The 20,861-nt window shown below is 44.4% G+C and overlaps 1 protein-coding gene across 1 annotated transcript; it reads right to left on the bottom strand.

The window, feature by feature from the left end:
* Positions 1-5,562: 5,562 nt before the first annotated feature.
* Positions 5,563-7,260, bottom strand: ZNF280A (zinc finger protein 280A). Its single transcript, XM_007451063.1, has one exon. The coding sequence runs from the start codon at positions 7,258-7,260 to the stop codon at positions 5,563-5,565; it is 1,698 nt and encodes a 565-aa protein (XP_007451125.1).
* Between the last annotated feature and the right edge of the window lie 13,601 nt (positions 7,261-20,861).

Below are 20,861 nucleotides of genomic sequence, written 5' to 3'. Positions count from 1 at the left end.
GCGCGCTCTCTAGCACCCCACCAGTAGCGACCGTTGGGAGCGGGGTCAGGCTGAACCTGTGTCTCAAAGGTCTTGGGCTGTCAAGACGCCAGAGTTCGCCAGGGCTCAGGGTAAAGAGCGGACTCTCAGTCCCTCAGGGGAGTCCAGCTCTTGCAATCCTCAGGTGTGATCCCTCTCCCATAAAAGCACTATCTGTCGGCCCCTTGCTTAAGGAACTTGACCATGCAACTGGGTGTTGAAGCCCGTCCTCTTGGACTTGCATTTGGGGCCGATCCAGTGCAGCCTGCCACCTGTTTTTGTACAGCCTGCAGCGAGCTAAAAAAAGAGCTTTACAATTAAAAAAAAAATTCTTTTTATTTTAGAGCTTTACGTTTTTTAATGGCTGGGGAAAACCACAAAGAGAATATTATTTTGTGACAAGTGAAAATTATATGAAATTCAATTATCAGAGTCCTTAAAGTTGGAACAGGGACTTGCTTGTTCCTTTAGTTATCATCTATGGCTTCAAAGTAGATTAATTGCCAGAGATCATATTCGCAAGCCTAAAGTATTATTTGGTCCTTTACAGAATCTTTTTTTTTTTAAATTAATTAATTTATGGCTGTATTGGGTCTTCGTTTCTGTGCGAGGGCTTTCTCTAGTTGTGGCAAGCGGGGGCCACTCTTCATCGCCGTGCGCGGGCCTCTCACTATCGCGGCCTCTCTTGTTGCGGAGCACAGGCTCCAGACGCGCAGGCTCAGTAATCGTGGCTCACGGGCCCAGACCAGGGCTCGAACCCTGGTGTCCACTGCAGTGTCAGGCAGATTCTCAACCACTGTGCCACCAGGGAAGCCCCTACAGAATCTTTTTTAAGTGCCCTGTTCTGCTGGAATCTCCTAGTAATCGTTTGGAAAAAAAAAAAGTTTTTGGTTTAATCTATAATGCTATTTTCTTCTCTATTCATTTTCCATTCTTTATTATTTCCTTCCTTCTTATTACTATAGGTTTGTTCTGTTGCTCTCCTTTACAACTTTTTGAGATAAATGCCTAACTCATTTATTTGTAACTCTGATTTCTCTTGTATGTAATGCTATAAATTTACCTTAATTTACTAAAGTATCGATTTAACTGTGTCCCACAATTTTTGCTTAATAATGTGTTCATTATCATTCACTTCCAAGTATATCCTAATTTCCATGTATATCCTAATATCCTAATATTCTCTTCTTAAAACAAGGGTTATGTATTATATACTAATATATTTATTTTCCAAATCTATGGGATTTTAAAAGCTGTTTCTTTATCAATTTCTCATTTTGTTGCATTATGGTCAGATCACACAGTCTAACTATTATTGATCCTTTGAAGATTTCCATTCAGTGAAGTATACCATAGTCAAAATGAAGAGGATGTAATATAAAGGAAATATTTGCAATGTCTAAAATGTGTATATGTGAAATGACCTCCTTTAGGCCTCACAATTACTCCAATACCTTTCAGTAAGCTACTATCCACTAAGCTCCAGACTTTATTCAAATTTCACTAGTTTTCCCACAAATGTCCTTTTTCTGTTCCAGATTGCCATATAGGATACCAAATCACATTTAATTATAGCACCTCCTTAGCTTACTCTGGTCTATGGCAGTTTCTTAAACTTGACTTGCTTTTCATGACTTTTGACAATTTTCAGGAATCCTTAAGTGTCGGGTATTTTGCCAAATGAGTCTCGGTTTGAGTTTGATGTGTTTCTCCTGGTTACATGGGTTTATAGGTTTTTAGAACTATGCCGCAGAGGTGAGGTATCCTTCTCATCACTTCCCATCAGGAATACATACTATCAATATGACTTACCACTAGTTTCTCCACTGTAAAGTTACTTTTCTCCCCCAGCCATATTCTATGCTTTGGAGACAAGTCACTAAATCCAAACTACACTTAGGGAGGGGCAAGGAATCTCATTGAGGGGAAACATCTATGAGATACACAAATTATCAAGTACACAAATTAATTGGAACTCATTTGTAAGGAAGATCTGTTTCGTCTAGCTTTACCTTTTAATTTTAAATTAATCAAATTGAATAAAATTAAAAATTTAATATCTCAGTCACACTAGCTACATTTCACCAGCTCCGTAGTCACATGTGGCATATTGGACAGAGCAGATATAGGACATTTCCATCTGAAATTTCCAGTGGTTAGGACTCCACACTTCCACTGCAGGAAGTACAGATTCGATCCCTGGTCAGGGAGCTAAGATCCCACAAGCCTTGCAGCATGGCCAAAAAGAAAATTCTACAAGATGAATACTCCAACCAAAAAATGGGCAAATGATATGCACAGGTCACCTCACAGAAGAGAAAAATACACATTTATACATGTGAAAAGCTGATCATCCTTATTAGGAGATAAATGTTACATTACATTTTAGGAAATAAACGTAACAATAACATTAAAAAAAATTCCATCACTGCAGAAACTTCTGTGGACAGCACTGACTTAGATCATTCTTGTTTTAAAACATAATGCACTTAAACGTATGAATTTCTTCTAAGAACTGCTTTAGCTCTGTCCCATAAATTTTGCTGTTTTCAATATCATTCAATTCAAATATTTTCATTTTTTCCATAGTGATTTCTCATAGGAGCTACAAGTTATTTAGAATCAGAACCAGGACTAGGGTGAGCCTAGACCACAACGTTAAAGAGGCTTGTGAAACACAGGCATGGCACGTTTGCACTTTGGGCTCCTGGCAACCCTTACTCTGGGCCCAGCCCTCTTTGCTTCATTATATTGCTTCATTTCAAAATTTGGGGTTTTTTTCCCTTAATTATCTTTCTGGTTGGTTTTTTTGTTTGTTGTTTTGTTTTGGTTTTGGCCATGCCTCAAGACTTGTGGGATCTTAGTTCCCTGACCAGGGATTGAACCCTAGCCCTCAGCAGTGAAAGTGCTAAGTTCTAACCACTGGCCCGCCAGGAATTCCCATATCTTTCTGTTATTGATTTGCAGCTCAATATTCCTGCAATCAGTGGGTAGTTACAAAAAGCCCTATAACTCATGTCACAATTGATGAACTACAGTACATGATGAACTACAGTATCTTGAGAACAAGATAAGAATGTTCACTATAACCACTGCAGTACAACAAAACACCTGGAATAGCCAAGATAATTTTCAACACCAAAGCTGGAGAACTTAAACTCCCAGATATCTGTGCTAGAGTTCTCCAGAGAAATGCAACCAATAGGATATGTACATGAGGAGGTATGTTATGGGAATTGGCTTATGTTAAGTCCCACCATATGCTGCCTGCAAACTGGAGAACCAAGAAAGCCAGTGATATAACTCAGTTCAAATCTGAAAGCCCAAGAACCAGGAGCCCTGATGTCCAAAGGAGAGATGGATGTCCCTTCCTTCCCCTTTGTTCTCTTAGAGATGAACCCACATCCCATCTTAGGGATCATCCACATTCTCCTGAAAGATGCCAACCCACATTGCTGAGGATTTACATTTTTACTCAGTCTACTGATTCAAATGCTAATCTCTTCTGAAAACACCTCACAGATATACCCAGAAATAATGTTTCACTAGCTATCTGAGCATCCCTTAGCCCAGTCAAGTCGATAAAAAAAATTAACCATCACACAAACTTAGGCAGAGCCCCAGTAATTAAGAGCTATAATAATTGTGGCATTAGCACAAGACTAGAGCACTGGACAAATGGAATGGAGTCCAGAAATACATATACAGCCATCTCCCTGATTTACACAGAGCTTCCACCACAATACAGTGGCATGGTCTTTTTAGTAAATGGTGGTTGATTTGAATACACATATGAAAAAATTAACGTTGATACCTTGATTTATCACACCATAAATAAAAAAAAATACATTTGAGCTCGATCAGACCTAACTGTGAAAAGCTATACCGTAAAATTTCCAGAAGAAAACATGAGAGGAATATGTCCTTGGCAGACAATTTCTTAAACAGAACATTCCATGAAGCACCACTCTTTGTACATATGTACACCCATGAAATCACCATCGAGGCCAAAATAAGGGACGTTTTCAGGGTCCCAGAAGTTCCCTAATGCCCTTCCCAGTTGACAGTCTATAGTTTTGTTTTGTTTTTTAAGAGGAGGAGCAAGACTTGAATAGGCACTTAATAGAAGAGAGTAATACTTGAGTGGCCAATAAGCATGTGAGAAAAATTCTCAAAATCATTACTCATCAGGGAAATGCAGATGAAACTACAATGCAATACCACTACAGCATCAAGAGAATAGCACTGTTATTGAACAAAACTTGAGTCTGCTAGCCCGAGCACAGTAAAGCAAATCTACTGACACCATGTTGTGATGAAGGAAAGTACTGCGTTTATTGCAAGCCATCCAAAATGGGACCAAGCAAGAACAGGCAGCTCATGCTCAAAAGACCCAAACTCTGGGATGGCTTTCAGGGAAGGGTTTTTAAATACAACGTGAGGGAGAGTGTGGCAGGGTGTGTGATCGGCTCATGCACAATTCTTATGACCATTGGTGGGTGGTGAGGTAACCAAGGTTGTATTTCAGGAGTCAACATCATCAACCTTCTGGTTCCAGCTGGTCTGGGGTCTACATGCTGGTGGGCAGCATACAGTTAACTTCTTCTGTCTTCTGGGGGTTTTAGTTTCTGTGAAACAACTCAAGGATATGGCTCAGGATATTATCTGTAGCCCCTGAGGAGAAATTAAAGATCCTTGACTTTGTTTTATGGCTAAACTATTATTGTTTTGTCTTGCTTGCTTGATTGTTTTCTTTTGTTTCTGCATTTTCTCACTTCTCTAGTTAAATTCGCTCTTTGGAACATGGGGAAGGCCTAGGACCTAAAGCTTTTCTACAAATAAGAGGCAGGGACATGGGGGTGGGGGGGGTCTGTCCCTGGGAAGGCCCTGCAGGGTCCTGCTCAGTTATATACTGAAAAGGACTGACAGTACCAAGTGTTGGAGCTGTAGAAATGGAATTCACAGTATTGTTGGTGGAAATACACATTGTTTCAATCACTTTGAAAGTGTTTGGCCAGAAAGGTAAATCTATGTAGTTTCAGAACTTCTCATATCTATATTTAGACGTATAGATATAGATATCCTAAAGAAATTACTATGAAAGACAGACACACGCTCATAGCAGCTTTATGCGAAATAGCAAAATTATGAGTCTCAAAGTTCAGGAACAATAAAATGGATACATAAACTGTGCCATATTCATTCAAGGGAATTCTACTCGGCAATGAAAAAGAATGTGCCACAGCGACACACAACAAGAATGTATCTCACTTATTTAAAAGAAAACAAAGACCAGACCAAAGGATCCATTGTGTGATTCTATTTACTTAAAATTTAGAAACAGGAAAAACTAATCCCTGGTGGTTGAAGTCAGAAAAGTGGTTACTTTGGGAAGGAGAGGGTGGCTGGGAAGGAGCATGGAGACTTCAGAGTTACTTGACAGTGGAGAGATGAAGCAGGTACAATCTCACTCACTGTAAAGCCAGACAGGCGTTGACACTGCTTGCTGGCATCTATGAGCCACTACGTACACCTGGCCTAGCCTCAATTCAGCTTTTTGGGATTTCTGGAGGTGGGTAGAACATAATTTTTAGCCAGAACCCCTGCTGCAATACGTCTGGAATATCTCGTGTTCATAGCCATCCTCTTGGTAGTTTTTTCAGGTGACACTCGGGATTCAGTGTTGGTCACAATCATGGATGCTGCCTCTCTTGGTCCTGGTTGAACTGAAGTTCGGATCTTGACCTCTGTTTCAGGAGGCAACCCTTCCAGTTGCTCTGGTTTTTTAAATGGTTGATGATTCTTGGTTTGGTGCTCCATTTTCTCCTTCAAAGTCAAAAACTGTAGCCGGCACTTGGAACATTGAAAGACCCTCTTGTTCCAGTGCCTCCAAGCATGATTTACGTAGGATGTCGCCACTTTGAAAATTTTGAGGCAAAACAGACAAAGCAAAATGTTCGTGTTTTCATGCCATGTTCTGAAATGTGCTTCCACATCAGCAAAGGCTGACGATCTGTAATTGCAAACCTGGCACACATAGGGCATTTCGCCAGGTTTATGATTGACCTTCATGTGCTGTAAGAGAACCTGATCTGTTTCGAAGGACAATTCACAGATTTTACAGACGACAGAGGGCTCCTGGGAAGTGTGGACACTTTCAACGTGACACTGAAGCTGGAAGGGGGTGGGAAACTGGCGGTGGCAGTGCCGGCAGGTGGTGTGGATTTCCCAGCCGTCATCCCTCTGCTTCTCAAATTCCAAATGGTTCTTCACGTGGGTCATAAACTTGATATTTTTTAGGACTTTCAAGCAGTTGAGGCATTTGAAGGCTGTGTGGGTCTTCCATTCTGGCTGCCTGTCTCCTGGATGCCATCTGTAGTAAAAATCATCAAGTAACATGATCAGATTTCCTTTCTTGGGATCAACAGTCTTGTTTTGAGTTGCTAGACTCAAAAAGTCTGTTTTTGCCAGCCTTTCCAAGCTACATGCTCCACCTGGATCCATAACATGGTAACGTGCCTGGTTATATGCATGAGCCCATGGAAATGATGCCCCATTGTGAACATGACTTGATGAGGTCAGGACACCTTCCAGGGTCATACTCATGTTCTTTGTAGGAAGGATACCTGGAGAGGCCACAGCTAAGGCCTGTTCCCCTGGGATTCCATGGCTGACTTTAGGTCTTTTGGGATTCCCACTGTATATATTCATATCTGAAGTGGGACGTCGCTTTGAATCACGAGGACTTTTATCCTTGCCTCCTACCGAGAATGCAGCTCCAGGTAGACAATGAGGCCATGGAGAGAGCAAATCTGAGGAATTGTGAAGCACGACTTGCAGAGAGCTCATTTTATAATCAGGTTTAGACAAAGGCTCAAAAATAATAGGACTCTCTACGTCTCCCCATTCAGATTGAAAAGCCGGTGAAATGGCTGCTGCCTTTGACATCGGGGTCCTGCAATTTGCAGGCTGCAATGTGCAAGTGGTATCTTGACTCACGTGACCCTTCTTTCTTGTTGAGGATGAGTCCCTGGTCACTCTGTTCAAAATGTTAGAAATGACCGGCTTTGAATTTGAAATCACTCTGACAAAGAGGGTTTCAGCATCTTCATTGACATGCTCCACTCCAACAAAGATCACCTCAGCACTGTCATCATCCTCGTCTCTGGGTCTGGACCCTCCCGTCTTCTTCTCTGGTTGTTCTGGTGCTTGTGCCTCCTCACACAGAAAGGTGTGTGCCATTTTACAACCGCTTTTTGCTTGAAGTGGTCCCTTCCTCTACTGCTTTCTTTTGGTAAACTCCCACCTAAAGGCAACCACATGACACGGTCAGTACAGTTGTCCCCCCAGATCCGAGTTTTTGCTCTCTGGGGTTTCAGTGAACTCTCAGTTGTTAACTGAAAATATTAAATGGAAAATTCCAGAAATAAATAACTCATAAGTTTTAAATTGCACACCATTCTGAGGAGTGTGATGGGATTCTCGCACTGTCCTGCTTCCTCCCACTCGGTGAGACACTCGGTGGGACACTCAGTGATCAGATTGATTGTCAAGGTATCACAGTGCTCGTGTCCAAGTCATGCTTATTTTACTTAATAATGGCCCCAAAGCACAAGCAGAGTGATGCTGGCAATTCAGGTATGACAGAGAGAATCCATAAAATGCTACCTTTAGGTAAAAAGGCAAAAGTTCTCAGTTTGATTTAAAAAAAAGAAGAAAAAATTGTATGCTGAGGTTGCTAAGGTCTATGGTAAGAATGGATCTTCTGTCTGTGAAATTGTGAAGAAGGAAACAAATCTATGCTCGTATTGCTGTTACATTTCGAACTGCAAAAGTTATGGCCTCAGTGCATGGTAAGTGCTTAGCTGAGATGGAAGAAACATCAAATTAGTACAATAATATTTTTGACACAGAGACCACATTCACAAAACTTTTATAACAGTGTATTGTTATAATTGTTCTATTTTATTCTTAGTTACTGTTGTCAGTCTCTTACTGTGCTTTTATAAATTAAACTGCATCAAAAAAAAAAACTGCATCGTAGGCATGTTTGCATAGGAAAAAACATTGTGTATATAGGGTTTGATACCATCCATGGTAGCAGACATCCACTGAGGGTCTTGGAACGCATCCCCCCCTCCCCATCGTGGATATTGTATTTGTTTCAAAAGACAAAATTGGTGCCTTATTTAATCATCAGCTAAAACACTGAGATAACTATTAACACCCTTATTTTATACGTGAGGAAACAGGCTCAAACCCAGTTAAGTAACATGATAATTTTAAACTTACCTCTCTGGCCCCCAGCTCCCACTTTTGCCTTATCTCCCCAGGGCGGCCCCAATGCTCCCATTAAACTCTGCAGGAGAGCTGGCATGCACCCTTTTGCTTATAGATCTCCAATCTCACTCAGAAATGCCAACCAACATGAAAGGTCCAAAAGAGCCCTAGGCTATCGCCCGGGATGCCCCTCCCTCCCTCCACTCTGTGAGTCTGGAAGGCACCAGACCCTGTACACCATCAAAAAAATTTTTTTATTTTGGTTGCACTGCGTGGCATGCCGGATCTTAGTTCACGGACCAGGGATGGAACCCTCGTCTCCTGCAGTGGAAGTCTTAACCATTGGACCGTCAGAGAAGGCCCCGGATCAAAATTTTTTTTTTAAATTCCAGAAAGATCTTAAAAGCAAAACTTGAAGGTGCCTTGTGCTGGCAACTGTATATATAGCATTACACTGTACTTAGAACTATTTACACAGCATCAACACTGTATTAGCTATTATAATGAATCCAGAGATGATTTAAAGCATATGGGAGGATCTACTCAGTTTATATGCAAATACTACACCATTTTATATAAGGGATTCGGGCATCCATGGTTTTTGGTATCTTCGGGGTGGGGAGTCCTGGATCCAATCTCCCACGGATACCGAGGAAGGACGGTACTTTCTCAGGACTTCTATTGCTCCCCCTGCCTTGGATGCTCTTTCTCAGGTACCCACATCCCAGCTCCTGACCTGCTTCAGGTCCACAGCTTCTCTGCAAGACTTCCCTGACCACACTTTCAAAAATCACAACCTCCCCCAACTCACATGCTATATTCAACTCCGAAGCTATTTTTAAACAGCGTTTATCACCTGCCTAACACACAAGTATAAAATACATCTTGCTTCTTTTCTGTCTCCACCCACTAGACTATGAGCTACATACATGAGGGCAGGGAGTTGTGTTTTGTTCACTGCTGTATTCTTTGTTTCTAGAGCAACATCTGGCATACCGTCAATGCTACATGTTTGCTACATAAATATAAAGTAACTGTTAGTAATATGACCTTTTACCTGTACAACAGGCCCAAACCCACTAATTCCAGGCTCCCCAAGCACTTACACTTGATCTTAGCCAAAAGGCTGAGAAGTGATTTTCCAAGCATTTAATTAAATCCAAATCCTACTGATTTAACACCATCATGCAAGGGAGAAAATCAGCCTGTATGTAGTTGGGTGTGGGGAGGGGTGATTATGGAAATAAAAGTTTTGTAACGTAGTTCTCTCCCTGCAATAGATTTGCTGATATCTTCCATGCCATTGACACGTTCATTGACACTAAGGGACATTCTTATGTTGACATTTGACCATTTCTGTTATCTTGCATTTCCTCAGTAGCACTTCATAAGTTTGTTTGGGTATATATATATATATATTTTTTTTTTATAGTGGTATCAGAAATAATGTTGTATCTTACAGTTGATGGCATCTTAGATTCAATGAAAAATTCTATTTCTTTTCATAAGCTGAATCCAGCCTACTAAATTTACTTCACAAGTCACTAATGGGATGCTAGCTGCATTCTATAGGCAAATGGTTTAAACAGGGATTGGCAAATTGGCTTGCCCCCTGTTTTTTTTTTTTTTTTGCGGTACGCGGGCCTCTCACTGTTGTGGCCTCTCCTGTCGCGGAGCACAGGCTCCAGACGCGCAGGCTCAGCTGCCATGGCTCACGGGACCAGCCGCTCCGCGGCATGTGGAATCTTCCCGGACCGGGGCACGAACCCGTGTCCCCTGCATCGGCAGGCGGACTCTCAACCACTGCGCCACCAGGGAAGCCCTGCCCCCTGTTTTTGTTTTTTTATTGCCCAGCCACCAAGCTAAAAATGTTTTTTATATTTTTTAAGGTTTTTTTTTTAACTTTTAAGAATATATTTAATTTTTTTTACTTTTTTTTTTAATTTGGGGGAAAATAACAAAGGAATATTTTGTGACATGTGAAAATTATATGATATTCAAATTTCAGTGTCCACAAATAAAGTTTACTGGAACACAGCCAGGATCACTTGCTGTTGCTGGAGGCTGTTTTGCACTACTAGGGCAGAGTCAAGCCACTGCAAGAGACCACATGGCCCTTAATGCCTAGTTACTATCTAGCCCTTTACAGAGAAAGTTTGCAGACTCATGGCTTCAGAGAACAAAATGGAGCATTCCAAACTCCGTAGCTCACCAGCTCCTGAAGTCCAGATGATTCAGTGAACTCTGAGCCCCAGCGAAGGGTGAAGCTGGAGCGTCCTGGTCTCCATATCCAGGAGAGATTTCTCTCAAGTTCCGCAGCGCCACTTGCTGAGTCCTCCGTCCGTGGAACTCCTACCTGGCTCTCCTCAGTGAGGCTGAATCAGAAGATTCCATGCCTTTTAAAGCCCATTATAATCCAAGCCCTAGCATCCAAACAGGGCTCCAATCATGTTCCTGAACCAGTTTATCCTGATTGGATATTCAGCTAGAAACCTTTCATCCAAATTGCCGGTGAAAGGAAAGAATGTGGGTGGGGCTTCAGGGCCAGGCCCAGAAGCTGCCTTCCTGGTCCCCACGGCAGGAGTCCCCACTCCTCTCTCTGGCGTCTACAGGCTCACCACCTCATCTCTAATTTACCTGCATTCTAAGCTATTGGGGGTCAGCAGGGGCAGGGGAATGTGGTCCACACAGATATTCCAACAGAACCCAGGCTGAGGTCAGGAACCTGAAAGGACAGAGGTCCTTTTCCAACGCCAGAAAATTCTCCATCTGCAGAGAGCAAAACCCTGCCCTCCTCCTGCCCCTGGGGGATCCAGGGGGCAGGGCTCACTCCCAAGTGGTCTGCACTTGAAGACTCAGCACCCACGGGACTCCTGGGGTCCTCATTGTAGGTCTTCAGGCTGAAGCCCAGGAGCTTTTTCTAAACAGGGGCTCATTCTTTCTTTCTTTCTTTCTTTTTTTTTTCATTCTTTCTTAAACCAGTTCCAGGGGTGACAGCTCATACCCTGGTCTCCCTCTCTCTCCCCTCCTCCTTCACTCTCCCTTCCCTCCTCACCACCTAGATTATATCTGAAAATTTTCCTCCCACTGCCTTTACAGCCCTCTGTATACAGATTCTTGGGGATAGGGAGGGCTTCTAACAACTCCTCACTGGCAAGAATTATTTGTATTTCCACTCCTAATGCAACAGAGTCACTCAATTAGAACAAAAATGAAGTTCACTAATGAAAGCATACTAAAGTGCCATAACCTGATATAACATCAAAAATACCTTTCTGGGACTTCCCTGGCAGTCCAGTGGTTAAGACCTCGCGCTTCCACTTCAGGGGGTGCGTGTTTGATCCCTGGTTGGGGAACTAAGACCCCACATGTCATGCAGAGCAGCAAAACAAACAAACAGAAACCTTTCTTGGGCTTTCCTGGTGGCTCAGTGGTTGAGAGTCCGCCTGCCGATGCAGGGGACACGGGTTCGTGCCCCGGTCCAGGAAGATCCCACATGCCGCGGAGCGGCTGGGCCTGTGAGCCATGGCCACTGAGCCTGTGGGTCCGGAGCCTGTGCTCCGCAAGGGGAGAGGCCACAACAGTGAGAGGCCCGCGTACCACAAAAAAAAAAAAAAAAAAAAAAAAACACACAAAAAACCTTTCTTATCAAATCAACATGCTGTACACCTTAAATTCACACCATATATGTCAATTATATCTCTCTGAAGCTGGAAAAATAAGTATAAATGATCTGACCATTAGAAAGAGCTCATTTTATACTTTTTAAAATGGATGGTGGTGAGTATCAAAACCCTATGCTATTTACATTCTTTTGGATATCTTTAAAAGCATGATATTAACAGTTTTATTTCCTTTTTTTTTGGCCACGCTGTGCGGCTTCCTGTAGGATCTTATTTCCCTGACCAGGGATTGAACCCGGGCCCTTGGCAGTGAAATCGCCACCAGTTTTATTTACTTAAAGGGCCTATTTTTATTGTACGCCAGAAGCTACATCCTTTGCAGTGTTTACACTTATGATGAAAACATTTTTTTCAGAGCACAGGCTCCGGACACGCAGGCTCAGCGGCCATGGCTCACGGGCCCAGCCGCTCCGCGGCATGTGGGATTCTCCCGGACCGGGGCACAAACCTGCGTCCCCTGCATCGGCAGGCGGACTCTCAACAACTGCGCCACCAGGGAAGCCCTGATGAAAACATTTTTGATGTCAACTTTAAAATGTTTGCAAAAACTTAGGGGAAAAGAAGGAAAACGTTGACTATTTGATACGTTTATAAAGATTGCTCAAATCTCAGAATCACCTGGGACATTGTGAAACATACAGATTCCAGGGCTGCATCTCACACCTGGGAAACTCAAATTACCAGGGCAGGGGCCTGGGAATCTGAATGTTCAATGTTTGCCCCATTTGATTCTGAAGTGAAGGGTGGCCCAAGGTGTAAAATCCTCCAATACTTTGGGAAACACTGATCTCTCCTACGATTAAAATACCCACGAGTCCACTCCTTCAAGGGAGCCTGAGGATGGGTTGAGGGTCAGGAATTCATTTCTCTTTCATTTGACACACTGAGCATCTGCCTTGGGATGAGCATTTTATTGGTGACTCAACAAACCAGTCAGGGACTTCCGTGGTGGTCCAGTGGTTAAGACTCCACACTCCGAATGCAGGGGGTCCGGGGTTTGATCCCTGGTCAGGCAACTAGATCCCGCATGCCGAAACTAAAAAAAAAAAAAAGAAACAACCCGCGTGCTGCAACTAAGACCCGGCACAGCCAAGTAAATGAATGAATGAATTAATGAATATTTAAAAAATATAAAAAATAAACCAATCAGATGCTGGAGCTTGAGCTGGGTGCCTCCCCCTCCCCCTCAGAGATTCTAGGACCACGACCTGGGATATGTAAGCAAAGCCCAGAGATCAGGATTCAGTTCGGGCTGCACTTTTGAATCACCTGGATTGTGCTTCTTAACCCTCAGTGAATCTAAGGAATCACCTACACGGTCTTGTGAAAATGCACATTCTGCTCCAGCAGTTCTGGGTAGAGCCTAAGAGTCTGAGTTTCTCACAAGCTCCAGGTGGTGATGCCCAGGCCACTTGGCCAAGGACCAAATATTAACCAGTAAATACTAGGGAGCTATTGAAAAGTACTTATGTCCTGGTTGATTCTGCCCATCTTACTCCAAACCAACAGAATCAGTATCTTCAGAAGTGGGACCAGGGAGTCTGTATTATTAAAGGTCCCAGGTCTTTCTAAGGAGCAGGTGGGGTACAAATCCCCTGCTTCAGATGATGACAGCACCTGTGCAGCATTCACCAGGTGAATCACCCCTACCATCACCCCCTGTTTTGGGCTTCATTGTGTCCTGCAAAATTCATATGTTGAAGTCCTAACCCCCAGCACTTCAGAATGTAACCGTATTTGGAGATAATACTCTTAAAGAGGTGATTAAGTTCAAATGAGGTTATTAGGGTGGCCCCTAATCCGATCTGATGGGTCTCTGTATAAAAAGAGGGAGGGGAATTCCCTGGCAGTCCAGTGGTTAGGGCTCCATGCTTTCACTGCCGAGGACCTGGGTTCAATCCCTGGTTGGGGAACTAAGATCCCAGAAGCCGTGCAGCGTGGCAAAAAGGGAATTGGGACACACAAGACATCAGGGATGCTTGGACATAGAGGAACACAGGGACACAACAAGAGCACTCTCTCCATCTGCACGCCAAGGAGAGAGGCCTCAGGAGAAGCCACCCTGCCAACACCTTGATCTTGGACTTCTAGCCTCCAGAACTGGGAGAAAATAATTTCCTGTTGTTTAAGCTCTCCCCCACCCCCAGTCTGTGGTATTTGTTATGGCCACCCTAGCACTCTTACACACTCTTTAGATCAGGAGCCCATGGAGAGGGCTCACCTCAGGTATAGGTAGGGGCTATGCAGGTGATAGCTCAGCTCCCAGGTGACTGCCGGCCATCAACACATGCCCAACCACCCTGATTTTCCAGGAGGCAGTCTGTTCCTCTTGTGGATTACTTCCTGAAGACCACTGCTGCTAGGGGCCCCACTCAATTCTCTTTCTGGCCCCAACTCTTTTACTTCTCTCTCTAGACTGTGATGGACAGAACCTTGAGGACAGAGCGAGTCCCATTCTCATACCATCCTGAATGTGAGGGGAAATATCTGTTTTGGCCAAGAAAAGGAAGAAAAACAAACCACAGCTGTATAACAGAATACTCTGGGACATCCCTGGCCGTCCAGTGGCTAAGACTCCGTGCTTCCACAGCAGGGGACGTGGGTTCCATCCCTGGTCCGGGAACTAAGATCCCACATGCCGCACGGCGGGGCAAAAAAAAAAAAAAAAAAAGGAAATGACCTGTTCTAACCTTTCCTTCCATGGACAGCCCCGTGGTCAAGTCCAGCCCAGGCCCAGTGCTGTGGAGACAGCTCCCTGGGACTTGTGGTCATGATAGTAGAGTGCTATGTGGTCAGTCTGATTATCTACCAACAGGGCTGGGCATCTCACACCATCTCAGAACTTTGTACCCAGGAGGAGATCAGGCCCTCAGGACCACAGGCTGTCCTCCTGACATGCAGACCAGAGCGGTGTGAAAAGTGGACTCTACTTTACAATGTGGCCCAGGAAGCACACCTGTTCCTGAGGATGCTAATCCAGATGGCCAGCCTCTACCCCTTCCTCCGCCTCCAGGGGAGAGCTTGGCTCTACCATTGTTTTCCAAACTGTTTCCTCTTCCACTCTCCCTGGGAGAGCTTTATCTCAAGAGATTAGGGCTTTCATAATCAGTGGCAGAGCCTTTGGCTTCCTGCTGCTTCTGCTCTCAGCTCTCAGCTCTGAGTTAAACGTAAGGGTGTGGCAGAGAGGGACCAAAAGGCAAGGGACCAGGACACACTGAAAAATTCAATCAGTGATGACTTATACCACCTGCTTACCCAAAGAAAGGTGATGTTAATTTCCAGGGCATTCCTAGATGAAAATTTCGGTGGCCCATGCTAGCCACAAAAAGGGTTTAGTGGGAGCCCGCAACTCTAAGGGGTACCCCTAAGGAAGGGGACTTGGCCACAGAAAAGTGCTCTGATGGGCAAGGGGAATTAGTTAAAACCTTAGCTCTGCCAGGTTGGCAGAGAACCAGGATTCGGGGGAAATTCTGTCTTTACCACTTGGATTAAGGTAAAAACTCCAAATTACAGATGAATCATGCCAAGGAGAAAAATGTCAAGTTACATCTAACGCTGAAATCCTGAAATCAGATGTGACTCTTTTTTTTTTTTGACAATTGAGAATGGATTTTGGTCAGCCTTTGAATAAAAATCATGTACAAGTTTTTATTAATTTAAAAACAAAACAAAATAAAACCTGCGGGGATATTAGTGGCATAAAAGCACAGTTAGACAGTGGATCCAGGGATAATGTATTGTCCCTTAGAAACTCCTTTTTTTTTGGCCTAGCTCTGTGGCTTGAAGGATCTTAGTTCCCCAACCAGGGATTGAACCCCTGCCCCCTGCAGTGGAAGCTCAAAGTCCTAACCACTGGGCCATCAGGGAATTCTCAGAAACTACTTTTCAATTAAAAATCATACTTATGCAGAGTTAACAATAAAATCTAACCACGCAAAAGAGCATTCACCCACTGTACAGCAAGTGTCACTCCTGCCCCAGACCACAGGTATCTGTCTCTGTTCCCAAAATAAACGGTTGTTGAGAATTTCTCAAGTGTCCTTCCTTGCATGTTTTCCTCATCCACAAGCACACACCCCTCTTCCCCTGCTTTTATGTAAATGGTGTATATTTTTTGCATACTCCGCAAACTTAAGTTGTGTTTTTATTAACATAATTTTACTGAGTGATTTTAACTTGGATGGGGAGAAATCGATCAGGGAGTTGGATGATTATTCTCATTTGATTTCAAATGATCAGAAGCAAACAAGAATGCATCTTCTGTGGAGGATGTGAGGGAAGGACCACAAAGGGAGGCATGAGACGCTTCGTGAACACAAAGGCATGGGCGTCCCAAATTCAAAGTCGAAGCAACTTACAGATAAATGTCAGAGAGTGCTCTTTGGACATATCTGTGTTTTCTGGTTGTATGTTTCTACTAGAAAAGATCCCAAGCCTTTTCCAATGGTGGCTTAAAATGCCACTAGGTCCTATCTTTACCCTGAAAAACGACTGAGTCACTGAAAACCTCACCGGAAGCGGGAGATATTGTTGGGAATAATAATACCAATGACAGCAATTAATGTTTATTTAGCACTGACGATGAGCCAGGCCCTGTTCCTGGAGCTCTATATCTTTTATTCCATTTAATCAAAGTTATGGGACTTCCCTGGTGGCATACTGGTTAAGAATCTGCCTGCCAATGTAGGGGACACCGGTTCGATCCCTGGTCTGGGAAGATCCCACATGCCGCGGAGCAACTAAGCCTGTGCGCCACAACTACTGAGCCTGCGTTCTAGAGCCCACGAGCCACAAGTACTAAGCCCGAATGCCTAGAGCCCGTGCTCCACAACAAGAGAAGCCACCACAATGAGAAGCCTGCGCACTGCATTGAAGAGTAGCTGCAACTAGAGAAAGCCCGTGTGCAGCAACGAAGATGCAACGAATCCAAAAATTAATTTTAAAAAAACAAAGTTATGAGAAGGTATTGTTTTTCTCTTTCTGACTTACTTCACTCTGTATGACAGACTCTAGTTCCATCCACCTCACTACAAATAACTCAATTTCGTTTCTTTTTATGGCTGAGTAATATTCCATTGTATATATGTGCCACATCTTCTTTATCCATTCATCTGTCAGTGGACACTTAGGTTGCTTCCATGTCCTGGCTATTTTAAATAGAGCTGCAATGAACGTTGTGGTACATGACTCTTTTTTTTTTATGATTTTTTCTTTTTGAATTATGATTTTCTCAGGGTATATGCCCAGTAGTGGGATTGCTGGGTCATATGGTAGTTCTATTTTTAGTTTTTTAAGGAACCTCCATAGTGTTCTCCATAGTGGCTGTATCACTTTACATTCCCCTGCATCGGCAGGCGGACTCTCAACCACTGCTCCACCAGGGAAGCCCGACTCTTTTAAATTATGGTTTTCTCAGGGTATATGCCCAGTAGTGGGATTGCTGGGTCATATGGTAATTCTATTTTTAGTTTTTTAAGGACATCCATACTGTTCTCCATAGTGGCTGTATTAATTTACATTCCCACCAACAGTGCAAGAGGGCTCCCTTTTCTCCACACCCTCCCCAGCATTTGTTTGCAGATTTTTTGATGATGGCCATTCTGACTGGTGTGAGGTGATACCTCATTGTAGTTTTGATTTGCATTTCTCTAACAATTAGTGATATTGAGCATCTTTTCATGTGCCTCTTGGCCATCTGAGATGTTAAGAAACTTGCTCACTATCCCAAAATAAATCGCATCCCAGGCCTGGACCTTGGCAATGGGTCTATAGTTCCTGAGCTCTTAATCCCTCACGTGCATCTCTCTTTCAATAAAGTCTCAAGTGTCCGGGGTCTGCCAGACATGATGCCTGGTTCTGCAGCACAGAAGTAAATGGTAACTACCTCCCTGGATCGTTATGACTATTAAATAAAATAATGCCTGCAAATAATTTTGTACTATTGTGAAACCCAGCCTTCAAGATGGCCCTCGGTGATCCCTGCACCCTGGTCTTCACACCCTTGTATCGTGACCTCTCACAAGGAGCAGGGCACCAGCAGGATACTGTGGAGTGCTAGTGTGTGATTTCCAAGACTAGATCACAATGGACATTCTGCTTTGCTCTCTTGAATCACCCGCTCTGGCGGAAGCCAGCCAGCAGCCATGTCATGGGAACACTCTGGCAGCCCTCTGGGGAAGTCCACGTGGGGAGGCGCTGAGGCCTCCAGCCAAAAGCCAAGGGAGACAACCATCCTGGGGGAGGATTCTCCAGCACAAGTCAAGTCTGTCAAGTCTTCAGACGAATAAGCCGATTAAGCCAGTATTTTGAGTCCACCCTCACAAGAGAGCCAGAAACACCCGGCTAAGCCACAGTAACTGTGCAACAGGAAACAGTTATTGTTTTAAGCCCCTACGTTTTGGGATCATTTATTTTGTACCCACATCATTGGCCATACGGGGGGTAAACTCAACCTCCAGCCCCTCTCTCCTCCCTGGAGGTCATTGGGCTGGGACTGATGGTTTCAACCCTCTAATCACAGGATTGGCCCCACTGACAACCACCCCCCAGCCTTAGGCACTTTCCTGAAGTCACCTCATTAACATAATAAAAGACACCTTGATCACTCTCATCACTTAGGTAATGCCAAAGGTTTTAAGAGGCAGTCAGATTTCATCTCTGTCCTGAACCGTTTTGGTCCATTTAAGGGGTTGCATGGAAGCACTTCTCTATCCGTCAACTAAAACACAGGGGGAACTGAGCTGGAAGAAAGAAGCAAGTGGAGCTGGATCTTCACCAACGAGTTAAGTGAGGAAAATATGGGTCCATCTCCTCAAAAGAAGATAAGATATTGAATAGCCTGCGGACAAGAACAAAGCCATGCAGGTGCCCAACGGGGCCATGAGTGTGGGGAGTAGGTAGAGGTCGGGCCCTGGGCCCCACCAGGCACTTGTGCTTCTCACACGAACCCCACTCTGGCACTTTTGGGTCCACATGGCACCCACCACTGCATTTCTGCAGTTCAGAGTATCCCACGACACAGACTCAGCGTCTCCAACTCCCCTCCAACTTTGTGTCAGCTGCAGAGTCTAGGCTATTTCTCTCAGAACCTAGTTGTATAAGCCCCCTTATTAGTACCTCATTGTTTCGATTTGCATTTCTCTAATAATCAGTGATGTTGTGCATCTTTTCATGTACCTATCGGCCATCTGTATGTCTTCTTTGGAGAAATGTCTATTTAGCCCATTTTTCAATTGGGTTTTTTTGGTTAGTGAATTGTAGGAGCTGTTTGTATATTTGGGAAATTAAGCCCTTGTTGTTCGCATCATTTGCAAATATTTTCTCCCAGTCCGTAGGCTGTCTTTTCATTTTGTTTACGGTTTCCTTTGCTGTGCAAAAGTTTTGCTACGCAATAAGTTTGATTAGGTCCCCTTTGTTTTTGTTTTTATTTCTATTGCTTTGGGAGACTGACCTAAGAAAACATTGGTACGAGACTTATGTCAGAGAATGTTTTGTGTGGCCTTTTTTTTTGGCCGTGCTGCACAGTTTGCAGGATCTTAGTTCCCAGACCAGGGATGGAATCCAGGCCAAGGCAGTGAAAGCGCCGAGTCCTAATCACTGGACTGCCAGGGAACTCCCATGTCAGGCCTTCTTTTGGTCTTGTTTCTGCCCGTGGCTATTTCCCTGTGTTAGATTGCTCTCTGGCTCTTTCCTATTCAGCTTCACCTCTCTCACATCCTATCCCTCAGCTGCCCTAACCCTCCTGCCTGTCTGACGTGCAGCTGGGGCTGCTCCTGGGTAAATGGTTACTTCCAATCATCCCACCCTATGTGCCATACTGTCCCTGCCTGCTTCCCAATAGCTGGAGACCCCGCTCCCCCACCCCACACACAGGGCCTCCATCCACACGGCCCCCAGGCCCCTGGGCCCCCAGCAGTCACTACCTCCCCAGGCCCCATCCTTACGGACGAGCTTCCTCTCCAGCCAAACTTGACTTTGAGAACCTCACTGCATTGATAGCATATGCCTCTTTGAACATGTTGATGACAAAATCTAAATTCTGAAAAGACTCTTGTAAGATTTCTTTCTCAAGTGTGGTCTCTGGGCCAAATAAAGTCCCAAGTGCAGGGCACCCTGCCTGAGAAGCAAGAGGCAGTGTTCACTTTTGTTTTTCTTCCTTTCCTTGCATCGGGCAGCTAATAATCACCACTGTCCTATATGGGGCCATCCATGACCGGGGCAAGTGCCTTCCATAGGTTAGCCCTGTGGGTGATCTCACTGCAATGTCATGAGGCCAGTGTGATTATCTGTTTTGCAGCTGAGGAATCTGGCACTGAGATCACACGATCTCTGCCTCTGTTCTTCCTCTGGAGAAACTGCTCGTCCTGTATACTTTTCCTCATATCCCAGAGGTGCCAGTTCCCGTTCCAGAAAATATGCTCTGTAACTTAGGGATGCTTGGGGATGCTGAGACTGGGTGCGCACTGGGGAAAAGTAAGAGAGATCTTTTTCTGACTCCCTTTTTCCCAGCACACCATCACTTATACAGATTTCTGCATTCTCTCTTCTCTCAGAAATGGCAAAGCATGTCCACAAGCCGAGGGGTCCATTTCTTGTTCTTTCTTACGGGCCATAGGGTAGGAGGCTGGAAGGGGTGGGGCAGAAGAAAAGAGGGTGCCTGCTAGGGGAAGAAGATAGAGAAGGGCCAGTGGCTGTGCGGCAGGATAAGGGATTGCTGACAGCTGGCCACACCAGATAGGCGGTGGAGGATGGCTCACGGTCAGGGACATGCAGACGAGCCCTGCCCCGGCCTTGGTGTGTGGCCTTCTCCCCAGGTCACGTGTGGGAAGCCAGGTAAGGCAGCCCAGGGCCACAGGGTGGACCCCACTGTATGACATGTCT

The sequence above is a fragment of the Lipotes vexillifer genome, unplaced genomic scaffold, assembly GCF_000442215.2.
Source record: "Lipotes vexillifer unplaced genomic scaffold, Lipotes_vexillifer_v1.1 scaffold1783, whole genome shotgun sequence".
NCBI classification, from domain to species: Eukaryota; Metazoa; Chordata; class Mammalia; order Artiodactyla; family Lipotidae; genus Lipotes; species Lipotes vexillifer.
This window is presented reverse-complemented; position numbering and strand designations above follow the sequence as displayed.